The 19,645-nt window shown below is 46.1% G+C and overlaps 1 protein-coding gene across 1 annotated transcript in view; it reads right to left on the reverse strand.

Moving 5' to 3' along the window:
• Nucleotides 1–9,763: 9,763 nt before the first annotated feature.
• Nucleotides 9,764–19,645, reverse strand: part of LOC309602343 (tetraspanin-15-like) — a gene marked incomplete at both ends in the record, with an annotated part of 46,149 nt that continues 36,267 nt past the window's right edge. The window contains one exon of the mRNA XM_082335845.1: nt 9,764–10,003. Coding sequence (XP_082191971.1) covers nt 9,764–10,003 — 240 coding nt within the window. The remainder of the gene's footprint in view (nt 10,004–19,645) is intronic.

The following is a 19,645-nucleotide window of genomic DNA, read 5'->3' on the forward strand; positions in this document are numbered from 1 at the left end:
AGCAGAGGCTGTTTAGCAGCCAGGAGGGGAATATATAGGTCCAGGCTGGGAATCAAGGAATGTGGCCACCGATATAGTCAAGTTCCCCCTCCAGCAGTATTATGTGCTCCGTTTCCATGGAGTATCCCACATTTTTCCCTACCACGGAGCCTATTTTTGTCAGGTTAGAGCCGCCTGCCATCAGCAACCGAATCCCCATCCTTACTGTCGCCAGCACTGAGCATTGGGATGCATGAGTGCTTGGCACACATTTTCCCACTGGATCCCTGAGAGGAATGTGTATCATTTGAGGGGAGTAATACAAATTTACCATTTCTGCAGGGAAAATCCAGCTTCTTGCTGCAAATAACCTGCCAGGCTGGGGAGGGCACCTATTGCCTTCTGCTCCCCACGGTGTGTTTTAGGAAGGGGAGCGGCAACACGTCACCTGCCTGCAAACCTCCTGACTGATGGGAAAAGGGTTTTTCATCTTTGGTGCATTCCCCGCGGCCACGGGAGGGTGACAGACCTGCCCTCTCCTCTCAAAAAAAAGTCAGGCTGGCTTTTCCCTTAACCCTCTCCATCTTTGCATGCTTTCCTAGCAAAGCCTCATAATTTTGGCTGCAGGGAGGAATCAAACAGCTGGGTACAACCCGGACATGGCACAGATGGGACCACTCCCCAGTTGCCTCCTTATTCAAACAAGAGGTTAAAATCAGCCCTAAGCCAGGCTCTGCGAAAATGGTGTATTTTTAATAAAATCTTGGGTCTTATGCCCCCCTAATACAGCAGGAGTTAATCCAGTTTGGAAAATGTCTTTGTTATCAGAATCCCCCTGTTCTCAAACCTGGGAATAAGAAAGTCGGGTAATAAGGTACCCAAAAAAGCAAGTAATTAAATTGCTGTGCGTGAGCAGAGGAAAAGGTAGAAATATTGCCCTGTCCTCCAACCAAAGCAGACAAAACCCAGGTCGCGGCGGCTGTGAAAGAATAGGATGTCCCTTGCACTCTAGACTGAGCCTGCTTAACCACTTAAGCCCTTTAAGCCCCACCACCAGGACTAAAGCCCTGTTGTCAAGTCCTCCTTCCACTTCCATAAGCTTCGTTATTATGATTATTAATATTCCTGTTAATTTTAGAGCTGGGCTACATGCCTGGAAAGCTTCAGGCTCTTTAAGCCTAAGAGCTGTTCGTGTAAGAGGGGATGAAATTGGTGCAATACCGGCAACCCCCCTTGGCCTCATGCCATCTGCTTTGCTCTGAAGCCCAAACCTTATATTTCCTGTAAACCCCTAAATTCACTGTAAATGCAACGATCCAGATGACGGCAAAGGGAGTTTGCTGGAAATACCCATCTTGGGTGGCATCTCCGGATGCATTTGTAAAAAAAGGGGGATTTGCAATTTTGCAGGATCGAGGGCAGAGGGGTTAGAGATTTGCAAATCCTCAACTTGGTAGTTGCTGCTCCCAAATCTGCCCAAATTCCCCCCTGCTGTGTGCTTAAGAATGGGGCCCTCCTGCTTCGGCCTGCCAGAGGGTTCCCCCAGCAACTCGTTTTGGGGTATCAGGGCTGTGACACACTTTAACCACTGGAAACCACAAAAGATAAAGGAAATCTTTCACATAAAGAGTGTTTTGGGGTGTTTTTAGCTTTTTTTCCCCCATTCTCACCCAGTTTAAGGAACAAACCCATCTCTCGCCCCGCTGCTCGCTGACCCAAACAAAAAGCCAGTTGCTAAACCAACAGCGCCGGGGCTTTGCCACGCAGCCAAAATTCACGGGTTTTATTCACCTGGAGGACCCTTTCGTGCCTGGGAAAGCACCCAGCCTGGCATCTGCTGACAACCCAGCTCTCGGTGACTTTTTTTTTTCCTCCTGGAAATTTGATCCAGCACCTAAATTGATATCGGGAAGCAGCAGGTATTCGCTTGGGAGGATATACTGAATAGCAGCGTCTAGGGCTTGGCAACTCCAGGGAACGCAAAACTGCTGCAGCAACACTGGCCAAAACCCAAAAAGCCACCCCAAAATCGGCACCTATTTCTTGCAGGAGACAGTTTAACGGGTGCTCAAAGCAGATCCATACCTCCCTTTTACAATGGGAAAACACTCGCAGCTGCAATTCCTGCTTTACACCCATCAAACCTCCACCAAACCAGCCACAGTGGATCCGAATTGAGCCCACAGCTACATAATTAGCTCAGCGTTAACGCTGGTGATAATATAGGATAATTTTACATACACAGGAGCTTATGTTTCTGTGGGTAATCAGACAGGAGGCACCAGCGGCACTGATTTGAGGGGCACAGAGCCCTTCACACCCCAACTTTGATCCAGCAGTAAAACCTCGCCTAGCGATGCTCTTCCAAAAACCCCTCTCTGGCCTTAGGTACAATAAAAAAGGTGATAAAATGGGGGACAGGGGAACGTGGTGCCGCCTGGGGTTTGCAACCTGGCTGGGCTGCAGGACTAAGCCTTATTTAAGGCTCCGGCACATTAACCATCTGCTGTTGTGGGCCTTCTGAACTGGCGACAGACTTTCCCTGGGGTTTCATGACTCAGAAGGGTCTCCTCCCCCCCCCAAAAAAGAGGAGACTGAGGTGCACATCCCATGGGATTAGATGCTACAGTCCTGTTCCAGAAATCCCCAGATATGCGGGGGGTTTCTCCTTCCAAATATCATCTTTTCTGCTTTCCCACTGCTTGGGAAGTTCCCCCTGCCCCCGCTATATTTTTGGGGTGAGCTTTGGAGCTCGGTGCGCTGAGCGAGCGCTCAACCCAACCCCACGCAGGCTCCCAAGTTGCTTTTACAAGAAGAAAGCAAAGCCAAAAAAAAATGGAGCCTTTCTTCCCTTCCCACTCCCCCCGCCGCTGACACCAAAGAGTGATGGAAATAACCTACCTGGAATAATTTCCATTTTTTCTCCCATTTCTTCCTGGCTAAACCAAACCTTCGCTGCACGGTACAAAAAAAAAAAAAAAAACCCAAACCCCCAAACTTCGTCCTTTATCCACTCAGGCTTGTTAAACTCCCAAGGCTTAAGGAGCAGATTATAGAGAATATAATGCACTTTCCTCTCCCTTCAGCTCTCATGACGGGAAGTTACCAAATCAAACGGGATGCGTGTAGGAGAGGTGAGCGCTTTGGGTGGCAGCGGGATGGAGTGAGCGAGAAAGGGGAGGGAGGGAGAGGTGGGAGGACAGAAATCAAAGGTTTGGGGTTATTTTGTGGAGGGTTTTTTGTTTCCCACTTGGAGTGAGGTGGGAAAACCCCCTCCAAGCTCAGGGCAGAGATTTTTTGGGGGAAAAAACATCCAAATGAGGCAGATTTCCTGGAGAAAAGCAGGGCTGCTGCAGAATTGAGGCTTTTGGGGGTGTTTTTCCTCCATAAAATGACTTTGCCCTCCCCCCAAAACCAGCCCAGTGTTATATCCCAGTGGCATTTACCGCCTGTGGAAAGGAGGGGACGTGGTCCTGCTCGCGCCGCCACCAAAGGCATGTGAAGGAGCTGCGAGCAAAGCAAAGCAAAAACCTCTCCCCATGCAAAAAAAATTGGAAAACTTTCCTCTCTGTAGCGAAAAGCAAAGCTGAGCCCCTGCCCGCTCTGCTGAGCCGTGACGTGGTCTGCTCAACATAAACCCAAATGCAAATTTCTATAGGGGGGGTGGAAAAAGAAAAAATCCCAAGAGATTGACAGCTACTTTGCTGTACAAAATGTTAATCTTTACCAAGGAGATTTAATGAGACCTTGCAAAGCCCTGGGCAAAAGCCTGTCGGGAACAAGGTGTGATGCCTAGAGGATATCTGCACCCCCGGGACCCCGCTGTACCCCGATTTCCTCATTAGCAACCTCCCAAGGGCAAGGGCAACCTGTTTTTAGCCCACCCATCACCTAAGAAGCCTCAAATCCCATTTCACACCCTGTGCTTGGCGCTCAGAGACATCCACGGGGAAAAATAAACGTGGGAAGCATTGGGAAAAGCAGTGCCAAATGCAAACACCGGACAAAGCAACGTGGCTAGGTGCACAGGGGTGAATTAATCCTGGCTTAAATGATACTGCAAAACTACTCCTGCTTTTTCAGAAAGCCTGAGGGCGACTCACTGGTCCTGCTGGCGTTGTCGTTGCCGCTCTCGTAGCAGCCGTGGCCACCGTCGTCGGTGTCGGAGCGATCCTGGCGCTCGTAGTGCCGCTCGCTCTCGCTTGTCCTGTCCCGGCTGGAGGCAGATCTTCGCCGACGCCGTTTCCTCCGGTAGCCCCGGGGCACCGGCACCCCGATGTAGATGGAGTGGTAATCTAGAGGAGGGGTGGGGAAAAAAGCTTTAGAGAGTAGATCTGGGTGTTTCTCACTTGCAAAAAAAAGAAAAAAAAAAAAAAAGCCAGGGAGATATTTGACTTCTTCCCACCAGGCTTAAAGCACTCACAGGAGCTTTTCCCATGTCGTGTGTGGGATGTGCTGAGCCTAGCACCGGGAGATCTGGTGCATCAGCCAGCAGGGAAGACCCCACTGCCATTTGGGGCATCCCCGAGGTTTTGCCTACCTTCCTCATCGTCGTATCTCCTCCTTGAGCTGCTGAGCCCCCTCTCGCTCATCCCATCCTCATCGTCCAGCATGGTCCTGCTGCTTGGAGAGAGCTGAGCCGCAGGGAGGAGAAAGGAGAGAGATTTTAAAGGGTGCTGGGCAGAGAACAGCCTCTTTGCACACCTGCCGGGTGCTCCCTGCTATGGGAATCCTTCATGCATGGCCCCGGTGAAATAACACAGGCCTTCCCAGATGGGGCAAGGATGCACCAGGGAGCCAGGACCCTCCCTGCAGATGCACAAGGGACCCTCCGGCACCTCCTGCAAGTGCCCGCATCTTGCCTTGGCGAGCTCTCAGCCCTGCCTTGCTCTGCTCCAGCCCTGCCTGCGCTCCATCTCTGCTCTCCCCATATTTCAGAACATCCAGATAAATTTCACCGGGGTTACACCTCTTATTTCTGCTGCTCAAAGGAAGGCGTAAGTGAAATGTAAGAGGTTATTACAGAGATTTGCCGGTACAATTACTGACACAAGTTTAGTTAACAGAGCTGTTGCAATGGGGTTGCTTGCTGGCAATAAGCACCCATCTAATTTTCGGGAGGGACCTGCACAGATAAAAGGGGTTTTGCTGAAGCAGAGTTCATTTTTCCCCATCTCCTCAGCACAGATTTTACACCATACACACGCTGCCACTTCCAGATATCTTCCTTCAAACCTGCTGTTTTATTCCCCATATGAGTTTCTTTGGATTTTGCCACAGATGCTAATTAATCTTCTAATTATCTGACCTCCAGTGATTGCCTTTCACACTTGACTTGGATGGGAGAACAGTTACTATTCATGGCAGCCTGGTCGATGCCTCCCAAAGTCACTTTGAGAGCAGTCGGAGAGCCAGCCTCTCCGCATCCCCCATTCCATCTGCTTGCATCCATGGCAATATCATATCATTATCCATCTATTTTAGGGAAGAAAAATGTCAATTCAAGCCAAATAGATTAAAAATATAAATTGAACAGCGTGTACACCTAAACAGCTGGAAGGGTTCAGGGCTGGCCATGTTAGCTCCGCTTGGGTTGCCAAATTACTGACCCATTTTCCCCCAAGGCAAAGACTGATATGGGCTCCAGCCTTAACCCCATTGCCGTTTGAAGACATGTCTTGATTTAACAGATTTGGGATTTTTTTTTTTTTTGACCACATTAACCCAACACTTTTTGCACAGGTGCAGGAACCAATTTATTTTAGGTGCGAACACCTCTGGATGGACAAGAGTGCCCAAAATTGGGGTGTATTAAGGGATAATATCAGCCACAAGCCTGGGAATAACATTATGGGGCTAATTCTGAGGATTTTAGGAAGCTGGTGCTGGCAGGGGAAACAGCAAAATACCCACCCAGCTGCAGGCATAAATATTTTTGCTCTAAGAATGAGCCAGTGCCTTCTAATAGGTGAAGTGTCACACCCCACCCCCCCCCCCCAAATTTCCCCATGAGCTTCAGCACTAGGTTGGGGTCCCCAGACGATGGATGGGGATATGCAACCTTTCAGCTGGGTCTATACTGGTAAGAAATACAACTTTTTTTTGCAATCTAGTTTGGCTGGCGAGAGCTCTACCACAGCTCTGTTGGGCAGCAAAAACAACCCATCTGATAAAACCACGCTTTGTTAGATCCACTGATAAATGGAAAGTCTTGATTGATTATGGCTGATTTATGAAAGTCATATAGCCTGGGATTCTTTCCTCTTATTTTTTACATAGAAAGTTTTTTCCCCCAAATCCTTGCATACAAACAGAAGCATGACGCAGACTAGAACTGTTGGAAAACACGACTGGAAGCGCGCTAGAAGTAAGGGGAGGAAAAGAGCAGCGCTGTTACTTTTGCCAATTAAACCCCAGTACCCCCCTCCCAGCTCTCAGTTCCATAAAAACAAGTTTTACCATTAATGAACTCACCTTGAGCTCCCAAAAATGCTCAGAAATCAGAGGACGGGGACGTGGAGTAAAGTCACAAGCGCTGTTGGGTGCGGGAGCCCAGATTGCCTTGAGATAAAACTGCTCTTGCAACCATCGTATTGAACGTTCTGTAGCTCCCAGGTTAAAATGTATTTTGGGCAACACTGATTGACTTTAGGAGCAGAAAGGCATCATGGGATGCAAATAGACATCCAGAGAGGATGGGACATTCAAGCCAGTGGAGATCTGGTCTTGTGCAGTGATGGTCTCTAGATATCAGACCACCAGGACATAGGAAAATTCGTTGTCCATCCCCAGCTTGCAGAATCTGCATCTTCTGGGGTTGTTGGGGTTTTTCTTTGTGTCTTTTGGCTCAATCACTAGGGATTTGGGAGGGCAACTGCTTTTATTTTTTTGTTCTGTGCAATATCATGTACATCTGATCTTAAGGAATAGAAGAAAATTCTTCAGGGAGGTGCAGAGAAGCATCACCATCAGTGAGAAAGCTCCTAAAACCCCTGGGGACGATAGGATCAGCCCCTGGGTCATCAAATACAGTTGGGGGGGGGGGTTGATAAGGGTTGCACACTGATTTATTTTGCAGTTTCCACGTTTTGCTTTTAATGTGTTGAACATCCGTAAATTTGGTATCATGAAAACCAAGCTCTTGGTCACACGAGTATGCCTGCTTTGCTTCCCGAGCTGTCCATTTCTATTTAATGCCTGGCTTGCTCACCTCCGCTTAGCCTTTTAACAGGGGTATCAATAAATCCGCATCAAAGCAATGCCTGGCACTTCGTCACCCAGCCTCATTGTTAAGTAAAAAAACGAGGGATGGAAAATCAGACTTTGTGCTTTAAGGTCATCTGATAACGGGGCTTTTCTCTTGCCTCTGGGGAGATTATTCGATGGCACAATCCAGAGTCTCAGCAGGAGCAAAGCAAAAGCTGTTCGATACTTTATCCCTGCTCCCATTTCTTCCAAGCTCCTGTTTTGCTTAGAGTTGCTCTTCCATGTGTAGCAGGGTCAGGTCTGGAGCAAGGCAGCAGCAATTTCAAGACACAAAGTTTAGGGTGAATTAGGGAATATGATTGGCATCCCCTTTATTTAGAGTTACAAGGCGTGTTTGTAAGCGGGGAGAAAAGCTTTTGCAAAGTGCTCTTCTGATTTCATGCTCCTGCTTAAATCTACCTTTCCTGTTTTTTCCAGGCATTTACAGACCAACGGTCCGTGGGAATAGGGGAGCCAGGTGCCCAAGGTTCTCCCCATCTCCCATTGCTCACCGCCTGCCGAAAAACAGTGTTAGTCCAGGCCCGAAAACCTGCTCGCATCTGACCCGTTCAATGCTGCCTGTGCCGGGGTCCAGCATCAGCAGGCTCTGCCCAGCCAGGAAAATGGTATGAAGATGTTGGTGGCTGCTTGTCCTGTAATAAAGAGCAAAATAATAGAAATTAACTTTCTTTCTCCAAATACATGGAAATACAAAGAGCAAGTTAAATTTATCAGCTTGTATTTCTTAAGGTTTTACTAAACACCTCCTGGAGAGAGGGGGAAGAAGGAAGAAAAGCAAAATCCCCAGAGGCCACAAGCTGCTCAGGTGAAGGCAGCCACCCTGTTATTCCTTAAATGATCGTGCTCACCTGATTTCCCTGGGCTGCAGATTTTACCTTCTCCATTTGCAAAAAAAACAAACCAAATTTTGGCCGTACTGTTTTAAAGAAATTCAGTAACTCCACTGCTCAGTTCTTGTGGTTCACAGCTCCCATTTTCAATGTGATTTGCAGAAAAAAAAGGGTTCAAAACCTGTTTTTTCAGTCCTGTGCTGGGGACTGCTTCTCGTTTAGTTAAAAAATAAAGCCTGGAAACAGTCAGAAGAGGGAGACAGAGCCCAGCAGTCGCACACCAGCTCTCGTCCACCTTTCCCTGCTTAGGTATCCAAACAAACGAAGCCAGCCTCCAGCTTCCAAAATACTCTTATTAGTAAAAAGAACCACTGATAAACCCAGTGATTCCTTCACCAAGCAGTGGTCCAGACACATTGCTCTTTTGAAAAATAGCCTTTTTTTTTCTTTGCATTTTGCTTTTGAGATGAGTCCTCTAGCTTGATAGATGCAGCAAGTACAGCCGCCCCGGGGTACCCATAGGATTTTGGTACATTTGGAGAGAAAACAGGTCCCTGATCTACACTGCCTCCTCCGCATTTGACTTGTGGCTGCTGGGGGAAGCTTTGTAATCAGTAGGTTATTGCTGAACCCACAGCAGAGCAGCCCGGGGAGTTTTACAGAGGGTTTCACTGTTTTGTTTTTTTTTTCTTTTTTTATAAACACACCCATGTATTTTTGCAATTCGTCTTGCTTGAGGTTTCCCTCTGTGAGCCCATTTCCCAACGTGGCTCAACTTACTGGTCCAGGGTTGGATGCAACACATGCTGGCTATTTAATTCCTATATCCAGAGTGATGCGGGAGGGAATTGCCACCTTGATCACCAAGTTGTTGTGCTAAAAAAATAAATATTATAGAAGGTAATTCCTTAGCTGGTCATTAGAAGTTTGTCTCCAGCAGAGGGGAGTTACCGCCATCCCCAGGGGCAGCACGTTGCTGCAATAAAACCGTCTTCATTTTAAAAATTGCTGGGATCTCCTTTTCCTTGCCTGGGGATAAAAACTGAAGCCGTAGCTCATAGAGAAGAGCTAGAAATCTTCAGAAATGGGTGTTTTCACCCTGTGCAAGCCTTGCCCAAACATCCGTCTTGCTCCAGGAATTGCAAGTTGTGCCTCCCTGGGGATTTGATTCCTGGAAAAGCCCTGTGGAAAGGCTCTGCAGAGCAAGCTGCTCAGTTTTTTCTTTTAGCTATGTCCTTCTGGGGCCTGGGCACACCTGGGGTCTGGGGATATCTGGGGATCTACCATAAAGCCACTATTTTTCAGGAAACCAGGCTAAATATAATTATAAAGATACCCCAAAGTGCAATGACAACGGTGCCACTTCCCTCCCCAATGGCCTGACTGGCGCGCAGTGAGTGGAAGCGACTTTGCAAAACGCAACAGAAGTCACATTTATTGTGTAAAAAAAAAAAAAAACAAAACCAATAAGGAGATGTACAAATGCTTCAAAACGCCAAGGTAGCAAAAGGACCCCGGGGAGCTCACGTGCCCACACAGTGCTTTGCATATTTTATAACCTTCCAGTGTTACGGTTTTCCCCAAAGTATCTCCTGAACCTGAGAAGATAAATCACATTATTGCCACATTCAACATCCGCTTCCTCCCTAAGAGCTTTGCTCCAAGCTGCCTTTCAGTCCTCCACCTTCTCACACTTTGCTGTGGCGGATGGCACCTTCCTCCTCCTCGTCGTCTTCCTCCTCCTCAGCATTGACGGGAATGTAGCCCCCTTCCTTGGGCAAGCACCAGCACCAGCCTGCACCGCTCAGATCCACCACCCCAAAGCTGAAATCCTGCATCTCCAGGATCCTGAAGTCAACAGTGTCCAACTTGGAGTAGATCTCATTGAGCTTTTGCCAATACAGCCAAGCCATCACAAGGCCGATCACCTGCAAAATACAAGTGTTAAGGCCACTATAGCCATGCAAACCCTTCCTGAAGGTCTTCTCATGCAAGGGATGCTGTCACCTGAACTTCCAAACCTGGCCACGAGACAAGAGAGGACAAGATCCAGTAAAATCTTCTGCCAAAGCAACGGGCTCATTGATAAACTGATTAATTGCCACATCCATCTCATGGCTTCCCACATCAGCCCTGGCAACGGGATGCGGATCACTTGGACATCACCACAAGCATTGCAAAGAGAGTGGCAGAGGTCCAGGCTCTTACTAAAATTAAGATCTTGCTGGAAGCATGGTGCCACCCAGGTTATTTCCCATTTCCCTGCTGGCTGTCAGGGAATTCAAAAATAGGCTTTAAATCTTTAGGAGAAGGGGAAAAGAAAGCATTTTCATCAGCGCAAGATTTCAAGCACGTTGCTCTAATTTCACCTGATGTTTCCTTTGCGGCGGCTACAATCAAGATGCCAGTGAGGGCGCGGATTAGGTGATAAGCCGTCGTGAGGAGATATTTGCAGACCAGACGCTAATGAGGGGCACGGTGGCAATCAGAGAATTTTCAGCACAAGCCGCATATTTTCTATTAACCCCTTTACCCACCTTGACTGCTCATCCTTAGAAATAAGGTTTATTCCCTATAAGCCCCAGACGCTTTGGGATATTGCAGGGGTCAGCACCGGGATACAAACAGCGCAGCTTTATAGATATTTTCAATGCATGAGAGGAGATGGAGAAGGACAGGACCATCTTGAGCCTCAGGGCTTTTCCTCTCAATTTTGAGGCTAGTAGTTAACATATTTTTCTGCATAACCATTCCTTGCAACAAAGAGTCAATAAATAACCCAGTTGCACCTGTACCATCCATCAGCTGGAACCTCCTGTGCTATTGCGGTGCATTGGTTTTGGAGCTGAAAAATGTTATTAATCATTTCTCTGGGTCCTAATCGATCCACTAAATAGTCTGGAAAGTAGGAACATTAAGAGAAAGATGAATGGAGATAAGAGCAAAGGGTTGTAATGCATCTTAAATTATGGACTATTTTATCCCATAGTGAAAAGAGATAAGTGTTTGCCCAGAGGGGGCTGTAGAAAATGGAGGCAAGAACTCCATAGGGAAAAAGCAAATCTGGTAAGTGTTCACCCAGTGAGCTGAACGCAAACAGGCAAACACAAGTATCCCTGGGGTTTATTAATTTGCCTTTCAGAGACGGGGAAACACTCCGCCATCCGCATGAGCAGCTTGCACCTTGCACAGAAGCTGCCCCAAAACAGCTCAATATTTATTTTTCCTTCCCAAATTCACCTGGAGGTAGATCCCAAGGGGACCCCCTGGATCGACAGCTCTTCCTTCAACAAGTCAGAAGAAGTGGAAGACCATGTCCTTTGAGATGCTCTCCCAACACGGAGAGTCCTTCCTTGAAGTCCTCAGTTGGAGCTTGCCCCATTCCCACTTTCCTAATTGTACCCACTGATCCTCAAAGAGCATCCTGCTTATTTGACATTCCATCTAATTACTGATAACAGGATTAATCACTGAAACAACAGATGAGCTGCCAAAGGCTGCTGCATGGTTACGACTACCAGGGCTTTCCCGACTGCAGGAATTAGAGAAATGCTGGATTTGTGCCATTAGGGATCTTTCCTGGGAAAGATGACTGCACATGCTGAAAGAAAAATTGAAGTCTGGAAACATCTCAGCATCTCCTTTTGTTATCGAAATGGTCTGAAATCAGGTTATCTTACAGCCCTGGTAACTTTTGTGTATGTATCTGTGTAGCTCCCTGCTGCCCTCAAAATATTCACTGCTGCACTGTGTATTACATATCCATCTCAGCAGGCAACTCCTTCCCAAATACTCTGCAAAATTATTTCAGCCTGCGTACAGAGACGGCATTCATCTCTGACTCAAACATGCAAGACGCATTCACTCCCCGGGAACGTGCGCAGGACCAAAATTGGGCTGTGCAACCTCGCGGTCACCTGGGATGGAGCTTGCTTTCAGCAGCAAAGCAAAAATAACAAAACCAAAGGCTTTGTCATGAAAACGCCAGCCGGGGTCCTGCTCTCCTATCCCATATGTGTCCCCTCTTCTGTCCCCAAAAGCTGCAGAAACCTCCAGGCTGGGATGCAGGAGGCCAAGGCTGGCTGGACGATGCTTGGAGATGGCTCTGTCTCTCCATGAACTGTAGGGAGAGCCCAGAGCAACTGCTCCCACACAGATCCAGATAATAAGATTGTGCTAATCCATATTCAGCAGCAGAGCCTTTAAGGATTTAAAAAGTTTTAAAATAATATTTAAATGTATGTCAAGCTTTAGCATTATTTACTTCTATTAGCATGTCATCACTGGGCAGATTAAAATCCCACTGCTGATACAGTGAAAAGACCAAGCAAACAAAACCCTTTGAAATGACAAATCTTAAGGCAAGACTGTCATTTTTTCCTCCCTAAACCAAACAGTAATTCAGGAAAGATTTGTGTTTACAATGAATTTAATGCAAATGGATGCAATTCTGCAAAACCAGCCAGGTTCGGGGATATCACCCCTCCTGCTCCTCTCCTCCCAACGGCGATGCAGGGTCCAAGGTACTGCAGGATGGTTAAACTGGGGATTTCTTGAATGGAATAAAATTACCCCAAGTCCTCAATCAGCAGCCTACATCCCACAGCCTTCGCTCTCCTCTGAGTTATGAACCAGCCTCCATTCCAGCTCAGCTCTAAATATCCTCTTTCACTTAATGAAAAAAGAAAAAGCTGTCAGGAATATAGATGCATTCAATATCCCCGGCACCAAGGGCACCATGTTTTCCAGAAGTAGAGAGACTTATAACGTGAGTGCTGATTTTATTGCATTGCTATATGAAGGAAGGCGTTATTGCAGAGGAGCATGTTAACAGAATGTATCAAGTATGAGGCTAAAAAAATTAAAAAGCTGCTTTTCTCCCTGACTCCCCCTCCCCATGATGGTAATCACCAGTGAGCAAGGGGAGAACTGCTTGGGAGCTACCGCTTGCAGGTCATTTAAAGCGAGAAAATTGCCTGTTCTTTCTGGCTGGCATTCAGCAAAGTACAGAAACCACTGCTGCCTCGGGAGGTCTCTAGTCTGCCGCTTTCTGAGCTTTTTGCACAGGGTTTGCATGGGGGTACAAGATCATTGAGCAGCTGCTCTTACAGTGTGCAAGAGCAGTACTGTGCGTAAAATAAATCCAAAGACCTTTGCATATTGAGGGAATCAATAGAACATGCAGCCTCACTGCAAAATCACAATATGATTACATATATTTTTTTTAAAATTATATTGCAATAGCAATTGCAATATATATATATATATTATATATATATATATTGCAATTTGCATTGATAATGCTATTTGTAATTTGGTGGCACCCAAAGTCAGGGATCCCCTGCGGTGATAGCCATGGAAAAAACCACCCTGCAGATGATGTTTGAGAACTACTGCCTCGCTTCCCACCCGGACACTGCAGGAGGAAGCGTGCAAAGGCTTGCACAGGCATATCCTTCCTGCATCCTTCCCTTCGCATGTGTTTTCCTCCCCACTGGGGCACGCTGCCCACCTCGCCCTCTGCTCCCTGGCCACCTTGAGCATAAACCAAGAAGGGAAACTTTGCAAAACCAAAGCATAACCATTACGAACAATGACAATCACTATGGCCATGCAGATACCTGGATTATTATATTTTAACCCACTAAGCACATGACGTTGCACCAGGAAGGAGATATCCTGTTACCTTTTTTTTTTTAAGGAAAAAGTTAAATCTCTAAATGCACAGAAAAACAGAATGGGGGGCAGATGTCTGCTGCTATTTCCCACCTCCAGCTCTTCCCAGTAGCAGCTCAGTGGCCTCAAGCCAATCCTAACTGGCATTTTGCACTGAAGACCAACTGCAGCTAAGACATTTACCTCCACCTCTCAGCAGCGCCTTGGGAAATCCTTGGAAAGTCACAGCTGAAATCTGCCCCAAACCCATCCAACTTAGAGTAAGGAACTTCTGCATCTTCATTTTCAACCAGCAAAAGGGTGAGTGGGACGTCTGCTGTCAGCGATGGCCAGCCATAAATTCTCCCATCCAACCAGCTAGAGGAAATTTACGTCCGTCAGAGAGAAAGAGAAATAAGCGCTCCAAAGCACAAATCCTCAGGGATTTTGTCTCAGACTCCCAGGGGCTGTACAATGCTTGCGAGCCACCTGGGAGGACGGGGAAATAAAAAATATTTATCACTTGCATCTTTTCATATCCTCCTGCACCGCTTAATCAACCCCCTCGTTTGTATTTCTCCTGTCCCCGTGAGTCCCTGGGAGAAGGACCTCTCTGCCCCAGCAAAACCATGCAGGGACATGCAGCCAGGCAAGGGCAGTCTGATTATTTTTCTGTTTTAAGCCCCAATTATAAATGCTCATTTAATCCCAGAAGGTTCCCATGGATGTCTGCAAGTCCCTGCTACTGGAAGACCCTTGAGTTTTCTCTATGCAAAACAGCAAAAGCTCAAAAAGCAAATTAAAACCCCGTTATTTTGTTCCTGAACTTGCAATTATTTCTAGCCAACTTAGAACAGTGACACTAATTATAACTGGGTGCTGTATTGTGATTAAGCTATGGGTGTTGGTCTGGCTGGCTGAGCAACGACACCATCCTGCTGCTGCTCCCAACTCATCGCTCCAGAAATTAAATACTTATTGCCCCTGACACGGTAAATGTCTCACTTCATTCACTGCTATTACTCCAAGGCATGAAGAGTCATCTTTATATTACAAGAGATATCCAGAAGAGATTGGAAATACATGGTCCAGTGGTTTCAGCGCCTGTTCTCCACTCTTTTTTTGCAGTGGCAGCGAAGCATCCTGGTTCTTCAGCACGATCCGTCTCAGATAAAGCCTAATATTGCACTTCTTGGGGTCAACGCTTGCTCTCTCCTTCAAAGCCCAAAGCTCTCTTTCCCCTTAGAGCTGACAGCAGCCAACAAAGACTTTTTTAACCCATTTCAAACAAGACAGCATTGGTCCTAATTACCAATTTCCTACTAACATCACAAGACCAAAATTAGATTAATATGGAAGTTTGGGATACTTTAACACAACTAATGGTTATTCCTTCTCTTCCAGCACTTGAGGAAGTTAAATATTTACAAGGATTTGAGGCTATGCTCCAATTTCTGTGGTTCTGGTGCAGCTCAGAGCCTTCTGCTAGACATAAGCCACATATTTCTGTCTCCTACGTAGGTGCCGTAAAATTTATTACAAGGCTCTTTGGTGCTCAGCTCCATCCTTGCCAAGCCCCAGCTTTGCTCAATGTCTCGTAGCGGCGCCACTTGTTCTTTCAGATTAAACAGTTTTGCATTAGGAATAGGTCTCAACAGGGCTGATATGGCCGACACCTAATTGCAATATCCTCCTCACTGGGAAATGCTCGACGATTGATGGCTTGTCTGGCAAACGGAAGCACGTTCAGAGTCAGGAACATTTTTGGAAGCAAAGAAGGAAAGGGCTCAAATGCTCATTTTCACATTTTTATACAACAAGAAAAAGGTCTGGAAAACCACAGCTGTTTTCCCTTAGGGGTGTGCATATGCATGTGTGCACACGCATGTGATCAGTGGCTCGATTCGGGGTGGAAAGGTTGCATTTTGGGCCCTTGCAGAGCGCTCAAAAGGAGCTCAGCTCCTCCAGTCATATTTTCCTGGGCAATCAAACATGCAAGGCTCAGTCTGGCTTTTGCTTAACACGGGCAAAAATCAAGGATGCAAAATAGCAACAAAATGATGCTCAAGAGCCCTTGCAGGGCAATAGCATGATTAACTGCATCCCGCTGCATCACGGAACCAACAAAACCAACTCTGGGCATGGAGAAAAAAATCCATCAGCCCAATGAGGGGCTTCTGCAAGTAAAACTTTCTGCAAGAAAACCCTTTTCCATGGAAATGTCACTGGCTGCTACGCGAGCGTGCGCTCGTCTCCAGACGTCCTTGCCCATTTGGGTAGCTGTAAAGCTGGATCCTGCTAAACAGAAGAGTTGAATCATTTCAAGCTTTCCCAGAACTAATCAAGTAAAAAGCAAACATTTATCTTTTATTGGCTTTTCCTTCCATAAATTGATATTTATAGACCAGGGTCTCATAGAGGTCATGGACTGCAGATGGAAGAATCCCTTTTATTCCCCTTTTCTACTACATTAAGCACGTGTCAGCCACTTGAGAATATATTGTCTTCAAGCCCCTGGAGCAACTTAGATATTAAAAAGCAAACAAAATACAAATTAATCTTGCAAAGAAAAAGGGAATTTTGGCAATACAAAAAGCCCTTTACACAACGAAACATTTAACATTACTGTCAACAAGAAATGAAGACGCCAACCTGCAAAATGCCCATTGCAAGCCTAATGCTGCATTTTTGAGGATTTAAATAGTTGATCTTCTGAATTCATACTCTTAAGAGGGAACATCTACCTCTACACTGATGCCCTATTACTCTGTAGCTGCTCCCAACATAGAGCTTTGGAGACTGATGAAATATTAAAGTGAAATGGAGGTAGCAACAATTTACCACGAGTCAGCTGCGCTGCAGAGTCAATAGGTATTAACTGTTGGCAGTGACCTTTCAGAGATTTTTTTTCTTTTTAATTGGATTTTTGCCACTTTCTGCTTCTTTACGATGGAAAAAAATGTGTTGAAGAGATTTTTCTGCATTTGTTTCTACCTTATTACAGTGGCTATGTCCTCGCCTTGCTGAGGAGGATGAAATACCATCAGAAAACATCCCCTGCAAAGACACAGGCATGGAAAAGTTGGACATGCTTTTCCTGAGGTCAATATAAAAGCTGCTGAAAAGGCACCTGGGCATGGCAAAGGGAAAAGAGCATGAGGTTATTTGGCTTATTTTAACTACAAACGCGTTTTATGCATGCTGTAAACTCCTTGGATAATCTTGCTAGAGTCAGGGAAGGTAGGGGAGCAGCCAGTATAAAACAAATTTATGTGCTTTGCTGCACCTGCTGAAAGATCTGGGGTTGCTTCGTAATTAAACACAACTAGTACGAGGACACAACGTGAATTTGCCATTGACTGCCAGAGACTAAATTAGAACATCTTTTTGAAAGTGATATGAAATGCATCATGGTTTGGCCTCAGTCTGCAGCTTGGCTGAGAAGGGCAAGGAGATGGAATTGTTACTGGAGAATGAAACACAGGGGGGAAAAAACCCAAACAAACAGAATTAAAAGTACTCTGCAAAGGCAGAAAAATAATTGAGTTGTTGCATTTATGCTTTGCTCTGAATGAAGTAAGACAAATGAACACAACCACTTCCTCACTCCTAAAATGGCATTTTTTCCTCTTTGCTTGATGGCTTACTTAAAAAAAGCAAAGATATTAATGATTTAAGAGCAATCATAAAATTACAAACTCCCTCTGCCTTAAACCAGCTGGGAGAGAGGCTGGCTGCTGTGCAGTGACATACCCAGGTGGGATTTTTCCCTGCCTCCTCACCCGTTCAATCAGTTCAACACCCAACAGGACCCAGCAGATTTACAGCTTTCCCCAAACCCAATTAGACAGACACCCGCATGTGTGAGAAAGCAAAGCCAAGCAGCCTGCCCTGTGCCCTTGGCCTCTCGCACAGATATTTGGGGAAAAGCAGAGAAAACTAAAAATTCAATAACTTCCTGCATGATGGAAAGCCAAAATTTGATGGTTCCCCATATCGGAGCATGATGGAAAGACAACACTAAGAGCAGTAATTGCCCAGTCTCTGTGGGCACTCTACGTCAGCCAAATTTTTTCTTAGGTTCTTCTTTCTGCACAAGAAGAGCTGGTTGCTTACCCCAAATCCAAGCACAAATCTCGGGCGCTCGGATGATGGACATCAGCCAAGCTCCAATCCCCAAGCTTTGAGCCCTCGAGCTGCTCGTCATTACAGACGAGGCTGAAGTTTGATCCTAAGGAAGGGCAACACTTTGAAGAAAACTGGGCAAACCCAAAGCTGGACTTGGGACGTGGATCACGGTCCCAACCTTCTCCCCAGCATCCTGCAAGTTTTCCACCAAGGTGTTTGCAGCTCCATGCCAAGGCACGTGTCCTGTGCGGGACATGGCAAATACCCAAGGGCTAAAAATGGGACAGGTCAATACATTCGCTTCTCCCAGAGTTCAAGGCACCGTCACCTCCCCACGTCAACAGTGCCAACACCTTCCCCTTGGATTGGCAATTCAAGGACAATATTCTCACCCCAGCTTTCTGCTGGCAGCTGCTGGGGAGGAAGCTGTTTCTGGGCTGACAGCTCCTGGCAACACAGATGGCCATTTATAACTTAATTCCCTCCAAAACTTGACAGAATCAAATCTGATTTATATTTAAAACCTGGAAATCGTGAGCAGATGGGAAGAATGAGGTTCTTCATCTGAAGAGCATTTAACGGCACGCCAGAAAAATCACAACGCTTGCACAAAAGCACTTGATATTCATCAAGGCTCAGCAATCCTTATTGCCATCGCTGTTTTTTCTCCCCATCCTCCCCAATTAAGAGCATCATGTTGGCAGGTTAATGGGTAACGCAACAGGTGGCTCCTGTAATGGACTCTCGACATCCTGCAAGGCAGATGGAAGCAGTCGCCTCTATTACAGCACTTTCTCACCCCATTTCTGTGCCCGTTATATTTCCTGGTGGCAGCACAGCAGAAGTCCATTGCTCATCTGCATGCTTTGGAGAAAGCACTTTAGGAACATGGAGCATCACAGGTAGGACTGGGCACAAACTGCTCCACCATCTCAGTTTTTCATTTGGTCCATCTGAGAGCTCAAGAGGAAAGACCACCCTTTGAAAAATTAGCTCAAAGTGCCACATATTTCCCCAACAGCTTCTGCTTTATTCAGTCACTATTCTACCTTTCACTGCAAGCGGAAACACATTAAAAAAAAAAAAATCATTCCCATTTAGATAAAACCCCTTATCTGGAAAGCATCACCAAATGCCTCTGGCAGCAAACCCAATGTTACATCCAATGAGACAAAAAGGAAGCTTTCGCTTGTGAGCCTTGAAAAGAATCAAAAAAAAGGATCAAATCAACCCTAAATCATCAAAGTTTTGTCAAAAATAATTCTGGAAAGATCTAAGAGAGATATTCACCTCCTTGCTAGCACAGTGCCAACAGTGTTGCAAAGCTGCAACACAAAATTTCTCTCCATATTGAGCATCTGTGATGGAGAGCTTAACTACCTGTGCTGGAAAGTTGCTTGGCTCCTCAGGCATCGCTAATGGGAAGTGGATTTCAAGATGCATGGCAAGTCCTGCTAAATTTACGATTATGGTTTATTTTGGTTAATATTTATGCTCTATTTAGAGAGAGCAGTAAAAACAAATGTAAAATGATTCGCTGTGCTAACATATGCATGCCTTGCTTTTAGGTGCTATTACTTGATCAATAATTAGATTTCAGGAGTGTGTTATGAGACAGCCAGCACTGCAGTCATAAACTGTTAATTTTGCTAAGGATGCTGCAGAAAGCGCTGTGACTTTTCCCACCCAAGACACAGATCTCAGGTGTAAATGGAGGGGAAAAAAAAATAACTAGAAATGAATTATTTTCCTCCTCCAGCACAGTGAAAGAAGCTGAAAGGACGCCG

This window comes from Platalea leucorodia (genome assembly GCF_965183815.1).
Source record: "Platalea leucorodia genome assembly, chromosome: Z".
Taxonomy (NCBI): Eukaryota; Metazoa; Chordata; class Aves; order Pelecaniformes; family Threskiornithidae; genus Platalea; species Platalea leucorodia.